We start from the raw sequence: 14,830 nt of genomic DNA on the forward strand, positions 1-14,830 counted from the left end.
CATAACATCAACAGTAACACATTTCACTCCACTGGTCCCATAACATCAACAATAACACATTTCACTCCACTGGTCCCATAACATCAACAATAACACATATTTCACTCCACTGGTCCCATATCATCAACAATAACACATTTCACTCCACTGGTCCCATAACATCAACAATAATACATTTCACTCCACTGGTCCTATAACATCAACAATAACACATATTTCACTCCACTGGTCCCATAACATCAACAATAACGCACATTTCACTCCACTGGTCCCATAACATCAACAATAACGCACATTTCACTCCACTGGTCCCATAACATCAACAATAAGACACATTTCACTCCACTGGTCCCATAACAACAGTAACACATTTCACTCCACTGGTCCCATAACAACAACAGTAACACATTTCACTCCACTGGTCCCATAACATCAACAATAACACACATTTCACTCCACTGGTCCCATAACAACAGTAACACATTTCACTCCACTGGTCCCATAACAACAACAGTAACACATTTCACTCCACTGGTCCCATAACATCAACAATAACACACATTTCACTCCACTGGTCCCATAACATCAACAATAACACACATTTCACTCCACTGGTCCCATATCATCAACAATAACACACATTTCACTCCACTGGTCCTATAACATCAACAATTATGCATTATATACTATTGGCCCCATAACATTAACAATAACATTCAATCTATATGTACAATTCAATTAAAAAATATAATACCCAGCTACCCAGCTAAGTGCACTAAAAAAAGAAAAATCCAAGATATCATAAATCCTGAAATATCACTCTTGATCAGAATGTCTGGAGTCCATGATTTTTCTGTAGTATAGACGGTAAAGTACAATACAGCCTTTAGCAGAAGGAGCCATATTTTGCCAGAAATCATCTCCTGATTTCATCTCTATCACCTCATCAAAGGGTAGTAAGCATATATTGGTGGATTCATCTGCTTCAGACTGGTTACCTTGGCGATATTTGGCCTTGACCTCTTCAGCATTCAGAGAGCATCTGATTTATTAAGTAAGAGTTTAATAAATATATTTGCATTAGTATATTTAAAAAGAAATGGTAATATAAAGCTACACACATAGGTGTTCATGTAATATATTATCTTATTTCTTAATTGTGTTTCTCTAAGATTCTTTAGCAAAACATTTAGTTATACTAAGCACAACAATTAGGCACTAAACGAAAGTATTCTCACCTGATAACAAATTCCACGCTAGGTCTGCCAGCAGCTGTTGTATTCCTGGCAATTCCACATAGTTCTGGCTCAGACAAGCAGGCATGGGGAATGTTAACTTCATCTATTACCTCTCTTTTTATAGAATCAAACATTTCTTCTATCACCTTGACAGGATCCAGTTTTGTCACGTCAATGTTTTCAACTGGAAGTTTTCCAACCAACTCCTGAAAATGTTTATCTCATATGCTGTAGAGAACTTTTTATTTCAATCATTAATTATTCTTAAGTCTTGAATCAAATCTGACCCAAAATTCAACACTACACTTAGCTTATATATGGTAATAAGTGAGGATTGTTGTATGGAGACCCCACTATAGCCTGCAGTCACCTGAGTTCTGTAATTACTGTCATTTTTATTGTTTGTATTGCATAAATTAGCTTATTAACAATTGAAACCTGTTTACATTGTAACTACAATACTGATGAGAGATATCTGATGCCAACATCTACGGGATTGAAAAAGAAAGCTCATGCTGTATTAATTTGACCTTGCTATTGTGAGTATGGTAGTAGGCAATTTGACTTTGCCACTAAGATTATGGAGGTAGGCAACTTGACTTTGCCTCTAAGACTATGGGAGTAGGCAATTTGACTTTGCACTAAGACTATGGGAGTAGGCAATTTGACTTTGCCACAAAGACTATTGAAGTAGGCAATTTGACTTAGCCACCACGACTATGGGAGTAGGCAATTTGACTTTTCCACCAAGACTATAGAAGTAGGCAATTTGACCTTGCCACTAAGACTTTGGGAGTAGGTCATTTGACTTTGCCACTAAGACTATGGGAATAGGCAATTAGACTTTGCCACTAAGACTATTGAAGTAGGCAATTAAATTTGCCACTAAGATTATGGAGGTAGGCAACTTGACTTTGCCTCTAAGACTATGGGAGTAGGCAATTTGACTTTGCCACTAAGACTATGGGAGTAAGCAATTAGACTTTGCCACTAAGACTATGGGAGAAGACAATTTGACTTAGCCACTAAGACTATGAGAGTAGGCAATTAGATTTTGCCACTAAGACTATGGGAATAGGCAATTAGACTTTGCAAATAAGACTATGGAAGTAGGCAATTAGACTTTGCAAATAAGACTATGGAAGTAGGCATTTTGACTAAGCCACTAAGACTATGGGAGTAGGCAATTTGACTTAGCCACTAAGACTATGGGAGTAGGCAATTTGACTTTGCAAATAAGACTATGGGAGTAGGCCATTAGACTTTGCCACTTGGGACTATTGGAGTAGGCATTTTGACTTTGCCACTAAGACAATGTGAGTAGGCCATTTGACTAAGCCACTAAGACTATGGGAGTAGGCAATTTGACTTAGCCACTAAGACTATGGGAGTAGGCAATTAGACTTTGCAAATAAGACTATGGGAGTAGGCCATTAGACTTTGCCACTTGGGACTATTGGAGTAGGCATTTTGACTTTGCCACTAAGACAATGTGAGTAGGCCATTTGACTAAGCCACTAAGACTATGGGAGTAGGCAATTTGACTTAGCCACTAAGACTATGGGAGTAGGCAATTAGACTTTGCAAATAAGACTATGGGAGTAGGCCATTAGACTTTGCCACTTGGGACTATTGGAGTAGGCATTTTGACTTAGCCACTAAGATTATTGGAGTAGGCAATTTGACTTTGCCACAAAGACTATGGGAGTAGGCAATTTGACTTTGCCACTAAGATTATGGGAGTAGGCAATCTGACTTTGCCACTAGGACTATGGGAGAAGGCAATTAGACTTTGCCACTAAGACTATTCAACTAAGCCACTTTGACTATGGGAGTAGGCAATCTGACTTTGCCACTAGGACTATGGGAGAAGGCAATTAGACTTTGCCAATAAGACTATGTGAGTTAGCAATTAGACTTTGCCACTAAGACTATATAAGTAGGCAATTAGACTTTGCCACCAAGACTATGTAAGTTGGCAATTAGACTTTGCCACTAAGACTATGTGAGTTGGCAATTAGACTTTGCCACTAAGACTTTGTGAGTAAGCAATGGTGAAATGAAAGAAGTATCACAGCTGGCTTACAAAGTCTGTATCACTTCAAATTGAAAACAAATATAACCAAATGTATAATTCATGACAAGAATGAAATATTTATATATTGTAATATATATATAATAAATGATACTTCCTTGCCTCCCCAAAAGAAGACACAATTTTCTCTTCATACTTTCATTATTTCCCGCAAATAATAAAACTATGAAACAAGAGGCTCCATTGGCTTTTACAATCATCTGATCATAATAGCACAAGTGATACAGGGAACAGTTATTAGATGTTTGAAACAAGTTTCAATTTTAGCAGGAAAAGTAACAAGATGACAGTGGGCATTACTGGTCATCCGAGTCCTAACATGTTTTTGTTACAAACTGCTATCTGAGTACAATACAAATAAAAATAGAATCATTTCTTATAACCAAAACAAAACAAAAAAATAACAAAAGTATTTTTTTGCCAGAAGTTTAACTATTTCATTAAAATCGACAGTAAAATTGACTCCCTCCCTCGAGGGAAATGGAGTTCCTCAGTTTTTCAAACTTTATAATTTTGACGAAGCTTCTAGGGACTTTTCTGTCAATGGAAAGTTTTGTTAGGTACTCCACAGCATTTAAGTCTGGAGAAAACTTTTGAAATATAAGCAAATTTTGCCTTGAGCCCCACCCTCCTGGCCCCAGAAATGGAGTTTGCATTTTTTTTTTTAAACTATCAGACTGCTACCTGATGACAATAATTCTAATAAAGATTGAAATACATCTGACTGAAAATACTCCTATATAAACTATGGAAAAATGTGCCCCTTCCCTAGTGGGCAATAAATGTTAAAGCAAATTATACACCTACTCTAGCTGATTCTGAAATTATAAACCATAACAAAACCTCTGTTGAAAGTTACATAGTGGTTGCATTTAAAACCAAAACAAGTCTACAAGAGCTTATCTGTTATTGACTGTGTATTCTAGATCTTCAACTGGTTGGTAGAGAACATGGTTATCATGGTATAACACTATCAACTGGTGAATGTTTTTATGTCAAGACTGGTACAAATAGAAATATGCCTTATAACTGGGAAATGAGACACCTCTCATCTCATCTTTATGAGTTTCATACAAAGGTGCCAATTTAAGAAAATTATATATATTAGTGACCTAATACATATACTTTCACGGTTTATGATAAATTCATACAAAGACAAAGATGTCTAGGTGGCGATATATGTAAACAGTTTAGATACAAATTAAGAAAGAGACTAAGAGAGTAAGAATTGTTTTGGAATATGTAACTCATCTTTATCACTTAGCTGAGTTATTGTGGCCTGAATCCAGCAATGGACCAATTCAAAATAATTTAATATTAAAGCTGCCTAGTCGAACTATCAACATACAGTCTAAGAAGTAGTTCATATTCTGTACTTTTCTTTTCACCATCAACTTCAATGTTAGTCTATGTTTGTGTTTTATTTAATTCATGATGAATCTGAAACAATACTTTTCTGTCAGGTTTTAATAAAATAAAGAAAATAAAAAATTATTGATTCCACATTACAGGTATATATATATATGTATACATGTAACTGAATTTGAAGTCATCATTGATTGAAAATATCCAAATTGAACATCTGACTACATGAATTAAAGTGGTATGGTTCATAATGACCCCTGTGTTTTAGTTAACGGTATCCACACAGTCAATTATAAAAATGACATGCAACATGTAACCGTTGAATTGGGGAATTAATACAAAACTACTTGCAAAATATTGGTATCTTTTGTAACTTTGGGCATTACCTAAATGAATCAGATATATTACAGACGTGCTGTATGGACTACTTGTAAAATATGCAAATCATTGATGCATTGTTCCAATTTAACAGAAACAAGAGTATTGTGGGGCAGGGTAATATATGCCCATTCCATGTTGAAGAAGTATGATTTATTGTCTACAAAAAGATACAAATATGGAAATGATAATAATGAGTCAAAATGTTAAGAGAGGAAACAGTGTTATATATGTTAATGAAAAAGATAGATGAAAAGTGCAAGGGAACTGAAGGAAATCTCTAAGACAAGATTAGAATGCTGAAAAGAATAAAAGGCAACAACTTTTTGAAATATGGCCAAACCAAAATGCTGACCTATGTACAAAAACACAACCTCATGTTGAGGTTTTAGAGCCTACCAAGTTTCAAGGGAGGAAATGTATGGACAAGACCAAAATGCTAAAAAGTCAAAGGGGAATAACTTTTTCCAAAACTGTGAATTCACAATGCCATTAAGGAAAACAAATCTCATATAATGTAATTAAGTCTACCAAGTAGAAAACAAAAGAAAATGTTGAGAGAAAATATCCGGGCAAGATTATTAAGATCATGAAAACAGCAAGGGGTAGTAACTCTTCCAAATACAATGGAATAAAATTGCCATTCATGAGAACACAACTGAATTTTAAAGATGAACACACAGCACAGGATATACCACAACACAACCTGCTGACAGGCATATGAAATTCATAAAATGCTATTACAAAAAGCTTTTGATTTCCTAAAATCCTTGATAAAATAACTATCAAGAAATATATCTTATACTGCAAACAAACATCATCAACAAGAACTTGCTTTTATTATGAGAAAACATGTTGTATGAATAACTATTACTGCACATTTTTGAATAACAAAAACTGTTTCAATATTGTTGCCAGAATATGCAAGTGCACCAGAGAGAAGCAATTTTACAAAACAAACTTTCCAGGGAAGCATGTCCCCAGCTCCCCCTAGCAGGTTCAGGTTGCTATGCAACCCTCGCCTGCTTACCAAAGTATTCTAGTCTGACTACACTTTTATGGGAGTTATGACATTTAAAAATCAAGCACCTTAAAACATTTCCATTCATGATGATTTTTTGATTTGCAGTATCTTGATCTTGAAAAGAATACGTTTAAAATACAAGTATAAGCCAAATTTAGAATTTTAACTAGTAATTGAGCATGGAATCCTTATGCAAAATTTTATTGAAATTGATGCTATTTTCAAGAAGAAATCAGAAATGTGAGAATATTAATGGACAACACACACAAAAGCGGTCAAAGAAAAATAAGAAAATGTCACCAAGCTTGGCTCAGGTCACCTAAGAAAACTATACTCTTCAAATCAGTTTCTTATCATTCTCACAACATTTTAGCTCAATGACAAAAGTGAAAAATTGGGCAGTTTAAAAGTTTAAAATGTTTTTTTTTAAAAGATGATTGCCATGGTGGCCATATTGAATTTTGGACAAACCTGAAAGTTAAAAACTTGGTCAGCACCATCTGAGAATTAATAAAGGCAAGTTTTAGCTGAATCTCAATGTTAGCACTTGAGAAGCAATTTAAAAAATGTGTTGTTTGGAGAAGCCAGAATCATATTACGAAATGGCGACCGTGGCTGCCATATTGAACTTTTCAAGGAAACTGAATGATAACACCAACTTGTTGGTTTTCTTTCCTTGACATCCCTACCAATTTTCTACTCAATGGCACCTTTTGAACTTGAGAGTTTAAAATGTGCATTTCAAGACAGTGGCCATCACGGATCATTTCAGGATAATTTCAAGTTCAAGCTAAATACCACTGGTTGAACCTGCTAAAAAAAAGCTAAAAACCATGACTGCATAATCATGTTACAAAAATAAGCATCCCCTTCTCCTACAGATTCTGCAAAGAGTATTCAGTAAGGAAGATGCCTTGCCAAAGAGGTATAAATTATGATCTATGCGTTTTAAGGCCCTAGCCATACACTAAATCGTCTGCTTAAAGGAAACTGCTTCTTGCAAAGACTAGTAAAAAATTTCCGATCAGTAGTATAGTTACTACACAAAATATGGGGTCATACATGAATATATTTCGTCCCTGTTGGAACTTCAACCAGTAACCTTTTGATCTCTAGCCAGACACTCTACAGGTTAACTTAAGGGAAATTTACACTAGTTACTGTATGACTTGTAAGGTGACGTGTACTCTCAATAGCCCTGCACATGTACCTGTGGTTCAGCATGTCCTCCTGGAATGTCCCAAAGGCCTTTCGCTTCTCCACAATGGATACTTCTTTTTAGGAATATAACATGATTGTCAATAGTTTGTACCAAGGCACCTACTCCCATCGCATCAGACATGAATGCCTGAGAGTTATTATGATCTTGTTTGCCTCGTTGTAATATTTCCTTTGCATTTGGGGCCCAGTTAGTACTAATAAAATCTCTATAACATGTTACACCTAAGTTAAAGGTAATTCTACCGTCTGGGCTATTATGATGAGAATCTTCTGAGACCGAGTGCAAACGGAATTTTGTTCCGTTGAATAATTTTGGGTTTTCACGTCTTCTTTTCTCCCAAATAGATTCTATCTGGACATCAAATATGTCAAGTTGTTTTCTATTAAATTCTGAAGATAAACATGCAATTGTGTCAGAACGTCGTATCAGGGACAGACCAGGGACTGTAAACATCACACTAACATCTGGGTCCATGCTGACTGACGGGAAGTAAACAATGTTGGAATCAGTTTAATGCTTCCTAAATCGGTCGAAAAATGCCGATCGTTGAAGCGCTTGTATGATATAGACAATTGAACCTTAACCGGAAACGTGTTACGCCATGCGCGTAGTGCATAGCAACACACAAACTACTGTTGCTGTCCCAGTCGATTTGAGAGGAGTGAACACAATTTGCACATATTTTGGCAAAATGGAATCATCAGGACTTCATCTGGACATTGATTATGTCGGAAGCAGTGGAGTTATTCTCAGTCCAGAACAGAAAGCAGCCTTACAAACGTCTTTAGTCATTCTGCAAAGTCAAAACAAATTCCACAAGGTTTATCTTTGGGGTAAAATTTTGGGTGTGAAAGATGACTATTTTATCGCACAGGGTGTATCCAGGGATGAAATGATTGACAAGAAAACCTTTTACAGGTAGGCACTGAACTAAGTTTTATGAGCTAACTAGTTCATAGTTCTGAGTGTGGATTTTGCATCCATAATTTGTTTTAGACGTCGAGACTGTTCAAATGTATTTGCTATGTATTCTGGTTATAGTGTTTGGACTTCAGAAAAATAAAATACATCACCAAGCTAACATTAAAACCTTATATGTGATACATATGAGATGAAGCATTGTATCAAATTTCATTTTTTTATTTAAAGAATTCAACTGATAGAATTTATGAAATATACTTTAACAAGATTTTTCGACTGAAAAAATTGTGGAATACTGGCCAGTTTGTGATAGTGAAATAAACAAAAATGCGTTTTCTCAAAAGATTTCTAAAATGTGTTGATTCAATAACTGTTGATTGTCACAAGTTTAAAAACAGATGACTGGAATTTGAAAGGTGTAAAGTGTTGTTTTGGTTGGTAAGCGAATAAAATCTCATGTTTATTTAAATTCTACTTGGAAAAGGATTTTTGAAGGCAGTTCTGGAACTATGATACCTTTTGATTGTTGTAGCAAAGACTGTGTTAACTGGGGTTTGTTACCACCTGCCACTAAAGCGATGCGTGACCAAAGTAAGCTGGCAAAGGGACGCTTCACTGGAGACCCATCATACGAGTTTGAACACACGGAAACGAAGAAAGTTGGTGAAGGTGAAGATGCTCAGGAGGAAGAAGAAACAGTGAGTGAATGCACTATCAATTTTTATTGCCTGGTAAAACTGAACATTATTTCAATATGAATTTTGCAATAAAATAAAATGTAGTCAAAAAAGAGAAGATGGAGTTCAGTTTTTTCGTTTTGCATTTTGAAGTAGTAGAAATCTTTGAAGATTATCTAGCAGCTATTTGTTTGTTCTTATTACAGATCTCTATCAAAGAAGAAGACAGACTTTCATCTGTTATTGCAGAAATTGATGAAGATGTTAAAATTGTTCCAAGAGGAGCTTTCGTACAGACACCAACAGGCGAAGTGATAGCAAATCGTAGTTTTGAAGGTATTTATAATAAATATGGAAAAGCTTTCTTTACAAAATCAAAAAAAGAATTAAAAAAAGGAAATCAATGCAAGACAATATAATAATTGCAACTCATGTCCACCAAGCCATGATTGAAATACTGAGATTTTCTGTCTGAGATGTCTCCACAGTTCTGGATTTTCACACATTTCATGACCCTTGGGATGGTGCATTACATTGGGTAAAAATCAATATTAAATGAATATGTATAGGAAAACAATATCAACTTTCTTTTGATGAGTCATTTGTTTGATTTGTACTACGCAGGTCTGGTTGTTTCTGAAGCTGCTAAGATTTGTTCATACATGCACTTCAGGGAGCCTAAGCTCCTACCAGAGAAGTCTCTCCTACAGAAAGCCAACATGGATAAATCTGTTGACTTTATGGACAACTTGGAAGAAGACATTCCTAAAGGTATTATGGCTATGTGTGACTTGTACTGTCTGACATTGTGTTATTTTTGCCCTTCACTGACCTGACCCAGACCTTTCAACTGAACCTTGACAATCAACAAAATTTGACAAAGTATATCTCAAAATAGCCTATAAATACAATTATTATTTTAGGGAATAAAAAGCATACTTCAAGAGAACACTGATAGTCTGGACAGATTTTGACACTGTATTGTTATACATGTTCAACAAAGGTGTTGAATGGTTGTTTGGCTAATTCTTCGATCATATTTTAAAAGACATGAAGACCTTACCTCACAAGTTTCTCCACACAGAGAGACTCATGGCAAATTTTTATAAGGACCACCAAGAGTTATCTATATAATTTTGCATAGTTTAGCCTTTGTGATATAAAATACATTTGACATTTGTACTCTCTTGATTACTGCAGGAGCCTGGAGTTTACAGTTTGAGCGAGGCAGTGGACTGGTGGCCCTTCGCAGTCTGTTATGGCAAGGCTATGTATTCTACCATATCCCCGGCTGTAGAAAGTACGGCTCTATCTATGTGGGAACAGGCGAGAAAAACCTTGACTTGCCTTTTATGTTGTAATTCTCATCTAACAGCAAAACAAACTCCAATATCATTTACATGAAAAGGCATCAAGTATGAGATTCAAATTCTACAGAGATAAATCCTGGAACCATTCTATTTTGGATAGACAGTTAGTCAAGGGGATGTTATACATGAATTGACACACAATATTGTGAACATCCCTAAAAATGGATATATACATCTAATGTCTGTAACTTATCAGTGCTACTTCAGTGAATCCAAAATGAGAGGATTTGAAGATTCGGAGGTTATGGTTCAAAAACTTACGAAAAAAAAAAGAGTAAAATGAAAACAAGAACTTGTAAATCCAAAAACATACCAATAGCATGAAGTATACATTCAGCCCTGTGTCATTATCATTACTGAACAAATGAATACTATGTTAGTATTGAAATAGTTTTTCTTCATATTTAACTTTTGTCTGTCGATATATGTCAATAGAAATATGGATAAAAAATATGTCAATTTGTAAATAAACCATTTATTTCATAAAAAGGATTTGTGATTTCTTTTAAATCAACAATAAAGAGGACTAGTTACCATTCAAGTGCCTTTCCTGGTTTCAAGAAATGATATATTTTATTTTACAAAACAAATTCATTTTGTCATTGATTTAAAATGGGTTTGTATCAATCACCTGCTTTGCAGCTTATCAGGTCATAAGAATTTCTGGTAACTTTCAGGTCATCCCAAACTTCATACCATTTATCTTCAGCCAAATTCATTGATTATTAGTAATTAAATATAGGTTATTTGAAGATTTTAATACAATTCACCAATGCGATATTGAAAGCAGATCAAGTACAACGAAATAAATTTACCCACTTTAAGGTCACAGGAGTCAAATCTTTTCAAACAACTTCTAATTAACTTCTAAGTTCCTGAGTTTTGATATTTCACCAGCAAGATGCCATCAAGAAAGGGTTTTGGATTAACACAAAAATTATCAGACTTTTAAAATGAACAATAATTCATCTAGAAAATGCACTTTTATCCCACCTGGTCTAAAGGACTGGTTAGCTTATGCTAGTCATAAATGACTGAGCAAAGTTTGACTAAATTTGGAATATATTATTAATAAAGAGATACAGAGGTTGGAGGAACAAGAGCAAGTAGATACTGAAGAATTAGAAAATAAGAAGAAAGAATTAGAAAATATTAGACTTAAGAAGATTAGAGGTAGTATTGTAAGATCTAGGGCAAGATGGCAAGAAGAAGGTGAAAAGCCGACTAAATATTTTCTTAATTTAGAAAATAGAAATTTTATCTCTAAAATAGTACCAAAAATAGAGAAAGAAACTAATGTCATAATGACACAGCAGGAGGATATTCTTGAGGAGGTACGTTCTTTTTATGAAAAATTGTATGATGACAGTAGTGAAATAGAAGATATTGATTTTACAGAATTTTTAGATGTATTTGATGTTCCAAAATTAGATAATGATGAAGCTAAAAATTTAGAAGGGTTAATTACTGTAGAAGAAGCAGCAAAAACTTTGAAAAACATGAAAAATAACAAAAGTCCAGGTACAGATGGTTTTACAGTTGAATTTTTCAAATGCTTTTGGAAGCAGCTAGGAGTTTTTATTGTTAGATCAATTAATTTTGGATATGGTAAAGGTTTGCTTTCTGTAACACAGAGACAAGGTCTTATTACTTGTATTCCCAAGGGAGATAAGCCCAGACAGTTCTTGAAAAATTGGCGACCCATAACATTACTCAATATTGTTTACAAAATAGCTTCAGGATGTATAGCAGGTAGAATCAGAACAGTTTTAGATAAGTTAATTTGTGAGGATCAGACAGGTTTTCTTTCAGGTCGCTATATTGGAGTAAATACTAGATTAGTGTATGACATTATGCAATATGCAGAAGAAAGATATATTCCAGGAATGCTATTAATGTTGGATTTTGAGAAAGCTTTTGATTCAGTTTCATGGAAATTTGTTGACATAGTTTTAAATTATTTCAATTTTGGTCATGATATTCGAAACTGGGTCAGATTGTTTCACACTAATGTTACTGCGGCCGTAAATCAGGGGGTCAATCTATCTTCTTTTTTAAATATTAAAAGAGGCTGTCGTCAAGGTGACCCAATAGCTCCATACCTTTTCATACTATGTGTTGAAGTATTAGGCATCAGACTTAGAAATAATAGTAAGATTATAGGTATCAATGTGAATAACTGTCCCATTCTCCTTTCTCAATACGCAGATGACACCTCACTTATATTAGATGGTTCGAAAATGTCTTTAAAAGAATCTATTGTTGAATTGAAATACTTTGCAAAGATATCTGGTTTAAATCTTAATGTCGATAAAACCCAGGTAATTTGGATAGGTAGCAAAAGTTACAGTGACAATACTTTTTTACCTGAATTAGGCTTGCAATGGGGAAGGATCAAATTTAATATGCTAGGAATAGACTTTAGTGTGAACTTACATGAGATCCCCAGATTAAATTTTGATAAAAAATTAATTAAATTGAAAACGCTCATTAAATCTTGGAGTAGAAGAACACTTACACCTATTGGTAGAATAGTCTTAATAAAATCTCTTCTTCTTTCACAGTTCAATCATTTATTTATAGCTTTACCTGATCCTGATGAGCAGTTTTTGAAAAATCTCAACTCAGTCTTATTTAACTTTTTGTGGAATAGTAAGGTGGATAAAATTAAGAGAGATATCATCACCCAGAATTATTATGATGGTGGTCTTAAAATGGTTAATGTTAGGTCATTTATAGATTCTTTAAAATTAGGATGGATAAGAAGGTTATATCAGAAAACATCTAAGTGGCAACATATTTTTGAAACATTTACAGACTTGCATAAGATATCTACATTTGGTAATGCTTATATTCAGGATTGTCAAAATAAATGCAAAAATATGTTTTGGAAGGATGTGTACAAAGCTTGGGTTAGATTTAATGATTCAGATGCAGTAAAGGAAAATATGGGAAACTCAGTTTTAACATCACCATTATGGTATAACAGGAATTTAACTATTGCGAAAAGTACTATTTTTTACAAGGCTTGGTATCAGAAGGGAGTAACAATAATTCATGATTTAGTAAAAGATATAAACACTTTCTCTTTTTACACATTTCAAGAATTTACAGAAATTTATCAAGTTAAAACAAACTTTCTTCAATATAATGGTGTGATCTCTGCTATTAAATTATTTCTAGGAAAGGTAGGTTACAAAAAGCAATTAATTTGCTACCCAATTATCCCAAGTAACATATTTTTTTTCTTGAAAAAAGTTATGGGGACCAAGGATTTATATAACCTAATGGTAAAACACTGTCATGTTTCTACAGGTAGGAAGAAGTGGGAAGAAATATTTGAAGATATTGATTTGAACTGGACTGATATTTATAAAACTCCCTTTAGAGCTACAAAAAATACAAAGTTACAGTGGTTTCAGTATAGAATAGTGCAGCATATTCTAACAACAAATGTATACTTGTTAAAATTGGGTTATCAAATAATCCTGTTTGTCCTCTCTGTAACTTGGAGAGAGAAACAATTATTCACATTATGTGGGAATGTCGAGAAACTCAGAGATTTCTGTTTATTGTTGAAACACTCTTTGATGCACTTTTGATACCATTTTCATTTAATAAGAAAAGTTTTCTTTTTGGAGTTACCTTGAGTCATGAGAATGTTTTAAAAAATAGGGTGGATAATGAAATTTTAATCATGATTAAGTCTTATATATATAAGACAAGATGTCTACATAAAATTCTAAATCCAAATGCTCTGATAAATTCAATTAAAGAGCATTACATTTGTCAAAAATATATTGCAAATAGTCAAGGTGACCATGCACGGCAGATTTTAGAAAATGAATGGAGGAAATGGAGAAGGTTATTAGAATTTGGGGAGAATTAAGTTGTAATTTGTACTGTTTTAATCAGTTTGGTTGTGATTATGAAGGCCTTTTACTTATCAAGTATCTATTAACATTTTACTCCTCCTTGCAGACTAATTTAAATTGTGTGTGAAAACATCAGTGATAAGGTAATTATTTTTCCATATGCATATATGTTTTGATTTTCTTTTTAAATGCATACCTAGCCCAACCACTCCTCTCTCTCTCCCTCTCTCTCTCTCTCTCTCTCTCTCTCTCTCTCTCTCTCTCTCTTTTCTTTCAGTATCTTAGTATTAATAAAGAATACCTCTTTCTGCAGTGTTTAATTTTTTTTCACTTCTGTGGAAAGTATGAAGATGTGTGTGAGGATGTATGTACAATGTATGTTTGTTACAGTATTTTTGTTAATATGGTGATTGTGTTGATAATATTAATGCTGAGAAAGTGTATGAGGAAGTGAGGGTGTGAAAGATGTATGTGTGAGGATATGATTGATGAAAAATTATGATTATATTGATTGACAAGTATAAATTGAAGAGTATGATGATGTTGTTAATGATGATGCTATTGATAATGATGATGACGATAATGTTGATAATGATGATGATGGAATGATGGATGACTACGATGTTGGTGTTGATGATGATGATGATGTTGATGATGACTGTTGA

At 34.0% G+C, this 14,830-nt stretch overlaps 3 protein-coding genes across 3 annotated transcripts; 2 read left to right on the forward strand and 1 right to left on the reverse strand.

Moving 5' to 3' along the window:
- Positions 1-816: 816 nt before the first annotated feature.
- Positions 817-7,796, reverse strand: LOC132549150 (uridine diphosphate glucose pyrophosphatase NUDT22-like). The gene is made up of 3 exons (XM_060213071.1): positions 7,311-7,796; positions 1,239-1,444; positions 817-1,042 (listed from the first exon to the last, which is right to left on the reverse strand). Exons 1-3 carry the CDS (start codon positions 7,794-7,796, stop codon positions 817-819), a joined length of 918 nt encoding a protein of 305 aa, XP_060069054.1.
- A 202-nt stretch (positions 7,797-7,998) lies between these two features.
- Positions 7,999-10,643, forward strand: LOC132549162 (radial spoke head protein 9 homolog). Its single transcript, XM_060213083.1, has 5 exons — positions 7,999-8,240; positions 8,776-8,941; positions 9,127-9,256; positions 9,545-9,691; positions 10,121-10,643. Exons 1-5 carry the CDS (start codon positions 8,014-8,016, stop codon positions 10,279-10,281), a joined length of 831 nt encoding a protein of 276 aa, XP_060069066.1. The 5' UTR covers positions 7,999-8,013; the 3' UTR covers positions 10,282-10,643.
- Positions 10,644-11,594: 951 nt separating this feature from the next.
- LOC132549151 (coiled-coil domain-containing protein 1-like) lies at positions 11,595-14,830 on the forward strand. Its single transcript, XM_060213072.1, has 2 exons — positions 11,595-11,811; positions 14,697-14,830. Exons 1-2 carry the CDS (start codon positions 11,595-11,597, stop codon positions 14,828-14,830), a joined length of 351 nt encoding a protein of 116 aa, XP_060069055.1.

The sequence above is a fragment of the Ylistrum balloti genome, unplaced genomic scaffold (genome assembly GCF_031769215.1).
Source record: "Ylistrum balloti isolate Yb309-2 unplaced genomic scaffold, AGI_CSIRO_Ybal_v1 Utg370042, whole genome shotgun sequence".
NCBI lineage: Eukaryota > Metazoa > Mollusca > Bivalvia > Pectinida > Pectinidae > Ylistrum > Ylistrum balloti.